Here is a 7,859-nt window from a genome sequence, read left to right as displayed (position 1 = left end):
CCCATCAGTGCCTCCTCATCAGTGTCCATCACTGCAGTTAACAGTGCCCATCAGTGCAGCTTATCAGTGTCTCCTCATCTGTGCCTATCAATGCCTTCTCATCAGTGCCCATCAATGCCTCCTCATCAGTGTCCATCACTGCAGTTATCAGTGCCCATCAGTGCAGCTTATCATTGTCTACCAGTGCCTCCTCATCAGTGCAGTTATCAGTGCCCATCAGTGCGGCTTATCAATGTTTATCAGTGCCTCCTCATCAGTGCCCATCAGTGCCACTTCATCAGTGCAGCCACATTAGTACCCACCAGTGCAGCCTCATCAATGATCATCAGTAAAGGAGAAAAATGATTTATTTGCAAAATGTTATAACAGAAACAAAGAAAAACGTTTTTTTTTCAACATGTTCAGTCTTTTTTTAGTTTATTTAGCGAAAAAAATAAAAAACCCAGCGGTGAGAAGTTTGGGTACAGTGTTGCATGGCCGTGCAATTGTCACTCAAAGTGTGACAGCGATGAAAATTGGCGCCTAGGCAGGAAGCAGGAAGGGGGGGGGGGGGATGAAAGTGCCCGGTATTAAAGTGAATACCAGTCTAAATACTCATTTACTCTGATCATTAGCTCCATCTATTGGCTTATTGGCCACAATAAGGTATTTTCCTAAATCACACTGCAGTATAGTAATATTCGATCTAGAGAGAAAATAACCTAATAACATTTGATGTTGCCTCCAATTCACATAGAAACGAAGGTGCGTAGAGGACAAATAGCTCTGCCAATTTTGATAAACACGCCTCTAAGTTGAATTTAGGCATACTTTAGATAAATATGGGTCTATCCTACGCATACACACAAGGGGCAGGCTCAATGGACCACTTTACTTTTTTATTTTTTATTCCTTTTTTTCTTTTTTTTTAGCCTTGTATGATTCAGAAGCAGCCCTGTTTGTTGTATTTCACACTATTTTATTTGTGCACTCACGGGTACATGTTGCAATACAAGGCTGCGTGGTGCTGAGAACATTGGCAGCTGGAGTGAGGTACTGTATAGGCAATGCAGCACACTGGAAGTGGGTTGCATAATGAAGGTAGATTTCGCTGGCAGGAGATCACAGGACCCGGAGGGGGGTCCGTATGATTTTTTTTTTTTTTTATGTTTCATAGATAACACGGTCAAGGGGCACTCTTTGAATCAGTCAGTATTGGTGAATATTTAACCCTCAGCCAACCCCCTTTTGGCTTTCCACATCCTCCCCCTTCCCCTTTGTGTTCTTACCTTTTCACGATTAAGCTCAGTATAAACCGGACTCAGCATGACATCCAATCCAAACAGCTGGAACCACAACCCAGTTGCGTATTTTACCTTGAGAAATACTTTGCAGGCATAAAGACCTCTAACGGTGGTGGGAAAAGCCTTTGTCTCGTTAGGACGCTCCGCTCAGTGAGGATCCAGCTCAGCTATGGAACCCTGAAAATACAGAAAAAGACCGGGCAGCTGCAAATTAATTGGACCAGAAAAGTAGAGCCCCTCCAAAAACAATGGCCTCCGTTGGCTTGCAAATGATGGGCTATTTCATGGCTCTGTTGGGTTTGTTAGGCGCAGTCATCGCTACGCTCCTTCCCGATTGGAAGGTCAGCTCCTACATTGGTGCCAGCATCGTTACGGCCGTGGGTTTCAATAAGGGACTGTGGATGGAATGTGCCGTCTTTAGCACGGGCATCACCCAGTGCGACATCTACAACTCCATGTTGGGTCTACCGCCAGAAACTCAGGCCGCCCAAGCCCTCATGATAACCTCTTGCGTGGTCTCATCCATCTCCGCCCTCTTCTCCGTCTTCGGCATGAAGTGCACCATCTTCAACCAAGGAAGCCCCGGCAAGGACAAACTGGCGGTGACCGGCGGCGCCTTGTTCATCGTAGGCGGGGTCATCTGTATGGTGCCCATCTGCTGGAACCTTCACACCATCCTCCAGGACTTTTACAACCCGTTGCTTCCGGACGCCCAGAGGTACGAGATCGGGTCTGCCCTGTATCTTGGCATCATGTCTTCGATATTCTCCGTCGTGGGCGGCGCCATTCTATGCGCCTCGTGCCCCCCCAAGGAGCCGGACCAGGGCTTTTATAGCAAGTACCAGAGGAGCAGGACAGTGACGTCCAACAAAGGACCCAACGCCAAGGTAGAGAATAGCGGCTACAGCCTTACAGGTTACGTATAAAAGAACAGGAGACCTTTAAAATGTACTCTACTTCCAGCTTGATTGATCGGTAGTTGATCCCGTACTCCACGTACTGTCGAGTCAGTAGACTTAAGAGACTGCTAATCCTATTAATTAGTACTGCTTCACCGAAAAAAAAAACCCTAACTGCATCTGCATTTAAAGCAGAATTAACTGACTTAACAAGATGGGCAGTGTAAACTAGAAAATGTTGGTTAGTACCTCCAATAGACAGAAACTATAAGAAGAAAAAAAAAATGCAACTTTAACTTCCTATAAGGTTTGATTATTGTGTTTATCTTTTTTTTTTTTTTTTCATGCTGACGAGTCTTAATAAATGGTCAGGTGTTTTTTTTCTTTTTTTGGAGTACATGTGTAAACCTTTTGTATCTATTTGTGGCACAAAGTCAAATAAAAAAATAAATAAAAAAAAGCAAGGTTACCGCCGATGATAAATGTACTAAAAGGAAAAGTGGAATTGCTGAACTGGGAAAGGGTTCAGCTTTCTACAATAAAGTATTGATCCAAACTCTGGCTGTAGTTTTGTATTTGTCGTTGTAGTTTTGTACATTATAAAGTAACTTTTTTTTTTTTTTTTTTATTATATACTATATATAAGGGATATATAGGGGATATAAATGGAAGAATATATATGGCATATAAATTAAGTAATGGAGGAATAAAAGGGATATAAATGGAGGAATATAAGGAATATAAATGGAGGAATATATAAGGAATATAAATGGAGAAATATAAGATATATAAATTGAGGAACATAAGTAATATAAATGGAGGAGTATAAGATATATAAATGGAGGAATATAAGGAATATAAATGGAGGAGTATAAGGGATATAAATGGAGGAATCTCCATGTATATCCCTTATATCCCTTATATTCCTCCATTCATATCCCTTATATATATCTCCATGTATATTCATTATATATTCCTTTCTTTTATATATCATATTCCTCCATTTATATTCCTTATATTCCTCCATTTATATCCCTTATATCCCTTATATTCCTCAATTTATATCCCTTATATAGATATTCCTCCATTTATATCCCTTATATTCCTCCATTTATATCCCTTATATTACTTATATGAGATAATATATTTTATAATGTTTTATATTACTTATATGCCTCCATTTATATTCCTTCTATTCCTCCATTTATATACCTTATATTCCTCCATATATTTCCCTTATATTCCTCCATTTATATGCCTTATATATCCTTGTATTCCTCCATTTATATTCCTTTTATACCTCCATTTATATATCTTATATTCCTCCATTTATATCCCTTATATATATATCTCCATTTATATTCCTTATATATTCCTCCATTTATATAGCTTATATTCCTCCATTTATATTCCTTATATTCCTCCATTTATATCCCTTATATTCCTCCATTTATATCCCTTATATCCCTTATGTATAAAAGGAATATAAATGGAGGAATACAAGGAATATATAAGGGATATAGATGGAGGAATATAAGGGAAATAGATGAAGGAATATAAGGGATATACATAGAGGAACAGAAGGAAAATAAATGGAGGCATATAAGTAATATAAATATTATAAAATATATTATCTCATATAAGTAATATAAGGGATATAAATGGAGGTATATATGTAATATAAGGGATATAAATGGAGGTATATAAGGAATATAAATGGAGGGATATAAGGCATATAAATGGAGGAATATAAGGGATATAAATGGAGGTATATAAGGGATATAAATGAAGGAACAAAAGGAATATAAATGGAGGAATATAAGTAATATAAAATATTATAAAATGCATTATTTTATATAAGTAATATAAGGGATATAAATGGAGGAACAGAAGGAATATAAATGGAGGCATATAAGTAATATAAAATATATTATCTCATATAAGTAATAAAAAATATATTATCTCATATAAGTAATATAAGGGATATAAATGGAGGAATATAAGGAAAATAGATGGAGGAATACATAAGGAATATACATGGAGGAATATAAGGGATATAAATGGAAGCATAGAATGGATATAAATGGAGGAACAGAAGAAATATAAATGGAGGCATATAAGTAATATAAAATATATTATCTCATATAAGTAATATAAGGGATATAAATGGATAGTAATGGACGAACTTCTGACGGGACGTTTCGCGAACGCGAACCACAAACGTGGCCAAAAGTGCGGTTCGCGGCAGACCCCATTGACTTTAATGGAAGGCAAACCTTAAAAACCTCCAGGTCATATTTTCAGCCACAAAATACTTACTAGCTGTGCACACATAGTCCCACAACATGGACACTGGCATAACAAAAGTATTAAGTGAATCTGGGATCAACAACGACAAGCATTCTTTTTTTATCTGTGAAATTTTGACAATTCAGGAGCGCATGAAGGCCATGGAGGAGAGGCAAGGTCAGGCCAGGCTATGAAGGGGGTGCAGGTGATGATCAGTGCCACAGTCAGGGCAGCACAGTACTATGCCAGTGTCCCAGTGTGCCAACCTGTGCTTGAGCCCCTCCCTCTGCCCAGCCCTTACCCACACCTATGCAGGGCTCCACTGTGGTGGTCCGGAGGTGCCAGTCCAGTGCTGATCCTCAGCCATGGTGCTGGCACTGCCTGCTGATTGGCTTCTCCGCTGCTATCTCCCTCACTGTCTGAAACCAGCACCGCGATAGAGACTGAGCACTGACACCAGCACCGCGATAGAGAGCACTGACACCAGCACCATGATAGAGGGTATTGACACCAGCACCGAGATAGAGAGCACTGACACCAGCACCGAGATAGAGAGCACTGACACCAGCACCGTGATAGAGAGCACTGACACCAGCACCGTGATAGAGAGCACTGACACCAGCACCAAGATAGAGAGCACCGACACCACACCAGCACAGAGAGAGAGAGATAGAGAGCACTGACACCAGCATCGTGATAGAGAGCACTGACACCAGCACCAAGATAGAGAGCACTGACACCAGCACTGAGATAGAGCGCACTGACACCAGCACCAAGATAGAGAGCACTGAAACCAGCACCGTGATAGAGAGCACTGACACCAGCACCGTGAGAGTACTGATACCAGCACCGTTATAGAGAGCACTGAGACCACACCAACACCGAGATAGAGAGCACTGACACCACACCAGCACCGAGATAGAGAGAGAGCACAGACACCAGCACCGTGATAGAGAGCACCGAGACCACACCAGCACCAAGATAGAGAGCACTGACACCACACCAGCACCGAGATAGAGAGAGATCACTGACACCAGCACTGAGATAGAGAGAGATCACTGACACCAGCACCATGATAGAGAGCACTGACACCACACCAGCACCGAGATAGAGAGCACTGACACCAGCACCGAGATATAGAGAGAGCACTGACACCAGCACCATGATAGAGAGCACTGACACCACACCAGCACCGTGATAGAAAGCACTGATACCACACCAGCACCAAGATAGAGAGCACTGACACCAGCACCGTGATAGAGAGCACTGAGACCACACCAGCACCGAGATAGAGAGCACTGACACCACACCAGCACCGAGATAGAGAGAGAGCACTGACACCAGCACCGAGATAGAGAGCACGGACACCAGCACCGTGATAGAGAGCACTGAGACCACACCAGCACCGAGATAGAGAACACTCACACCACACCAGCACCGAGATAGAGAGCACTGACACCAGCACTGATACCAGCAACTCGCTAAGGGACCCAAAAATATGACACCGCTCAAACGCTTCAAACAGGAGGGTACGGGCATATAGTATGGTGTGCTTTTTTTGTACAAGGAAGTGAGCCAAAGGTAGAAAAAAGGTCAGTCTGCTAGATTATATAAATCGTTTATAGCGTTATGCATATACATGGTCTACTGGTCACATGTGTTAAATTCCTCCGAGATCCATGCCTCATTCATTTTTATAAATGTGAGGTAGTCAACACTATTGTGAGCTAGGCGAGTGCGCTTATCGGTCACGATCCCCCCTGCTGCGCTGAACGTCCTTTCGGAACAGGACACTGGACGAGGGGCAAGCCAACAGTTCCATTGCTAATTGGGCAAGTTCTGGCCAGAGATCAAGCCTGCCCACCCAGTAGTCCAGGGGTTCATCACTTCTCAGATTGTCCCCATCGGCTGTTAACCCGATGTAGTCGGACACCTGTCGGTCTAGGCATTCCCTGATGCTGGATCCGGATGAGACCTGTCGATGGGTCGGCTGAAAGAATGATCTCATATCAGAAGTGACCAACACATCTTCAAACCGCCCTCTTCTTGCAGGCGCTGTTGGATTGGTACCCGCAACTCTTTCTCTGGGAGTGGGAATTCCTCTGCCAGCGTACGCAAAAGCAGAATGCAGCATTTCTCGAAGCAAGGCCTGTAAGTGCTCCATTCTGACAGCCCTCTGTGATGGTGGTAACATTTCCACCATTTTGTGTTTGTACCGGGGGTCTAAGTACGTTGCCACCCAGTACTGGTCCTTGACCTTTATGCTTTTTATACGGGGGTCCCTGTTAAAACACTGAAGCATGAAGGTCTCCATTTGCACTAAACTGGAAGCGATGTGGTGGCCTGGCTCCTGCTCATCATCCAGGATAATGTCGTCCGCCTTGCCTCTCCCTATCCACGGACAACAACAGGGATCCCAGAAAGGTTTAAAGCATGCTCTTCTTGCTCCTCCTCATCCGCCCTGGCACCATCCTCCTCTGACTCCTCTTCAGACTCCTATGGTTGACTTGCCTCAGATAGAGTAGCCCCCCCTAGGAATTCATCCAGCATTGTGACTTCCTCATCTTCCTGCTCCTCCACGGCTTGATCAATGACACGATGCAATGCACGCTCCATAAAGAAGGCATAAGGTACAATGTCACTGGTGGCACCATGGCTGCGACTGACCAGTTTGGTGATCTCATCAAATGGCCGCAGAAGTCTGCATGCATCGCGCATGAGCAGCCACTGGTGCGGTGAAAAAAAACCAAGCTCCCCAGAACCTGTTCTGCCGCAGAGTTCGTACAGGTAGTCGTTAACTGCATGTTTCTGCTGTAGCATCCTATCAAGCATATAGAAGTTTGAGTTCCATCGCGTCGGCCAATCGCAAATAAAACGTCTGACCGGCAGATTATATCGCCGCTGAATGTCAGCAAGGTGAGTCATGGCCATGATTTTCCTTGCCTGCCGCAAGATGTCCTGGACCCCAGGGTATTTGACAACGAAACGCTGCACGACCAAGTTTAAGACATGTGCAATGCATGGCACGTGTGTAATCATGCCCTGTTTCAATGCGCTAAGCAGATTGGCGCCGTTGTCACACACCACTTTACCAACTGTCAAATTGAGCGGTGTTAGCCACTGATCTGCCTGTAAACGCAAAGCTGAAAGAAGTGCAGGGCCAGTGTGGCTCTTGGCTTCCATGCACAACAGACGCAGCACAGCATGGCAACATCTCACCTGGCATGTCGAATAGGTTCTGGGGATCTTGGGCGGAGCAGCGGAAGAGACGCTAGCAGCGGAAAAGGAGGAGTCAGCCGAGGAGGAGAGGGAGGATGGAGTAGGAGGAGGAGAAGAAGAGGCAGGCCTGCATGCAATCCGTGGCGCTAAAATCAAATCTACACGGGTG

General features: G+C 43.8%; 1 protein-coding gene across 1 annotated transcript; it reads left to right on the top strand.

The window, feature by feature from the left end:
* Nucleotides 1-1,255: 1,255 nt before the first annotated feature.
* On the top strand, nucleotides 1,256-2,738 carry CLDN2 (claudin 2). Its single transcript, XM_077465575.1, has one exon. It carries the CDS (start codon nucleotides 1,532-1,534, stop codon nucleotides 2,207-2,209), a length of 678 nt encoding a protein of 225 aa, XP_077321701.1. The 5' UTR covers nucleotides 1,256-1,531; the 3' UTR covers nucleotides 2,210-2,738.
* The last annotated feature ends 5,121 nt before the right edge of the window (nucleotides 2,739-7,859 follow it).

Source organism: Lithobates pipiens, unplaced genomic scaffold (assembly GCF_037356315.1).
Source record: "Lithobates pipiens isolate NorthernLeopardFrog02 unplaced genomic scaffold, aLitPip1_a1.2 Scaffold_1, whole genome shotgun sequence".
Lineage (NCBI taxonomy): Eukaryota > Metazoa > Chordata > Amphibia > Anura > Ranidae > Lithobates > Lithobates pipiens.
Note: the sequence above shows the minus strand (reverse complement) of the source record. Positions and strands in the feature narration are given on the sequence as shown.

Bases quoted from the DNA above. Each gene is read 5' to 3' on its own strand.
- CLDN2 (XM_077465575.1), top strand. From the start codon at position 1,532: ATGGCCTCCGTTGGCTTGCAAATGATGGGCTATTTCATGGCTCTGTTG.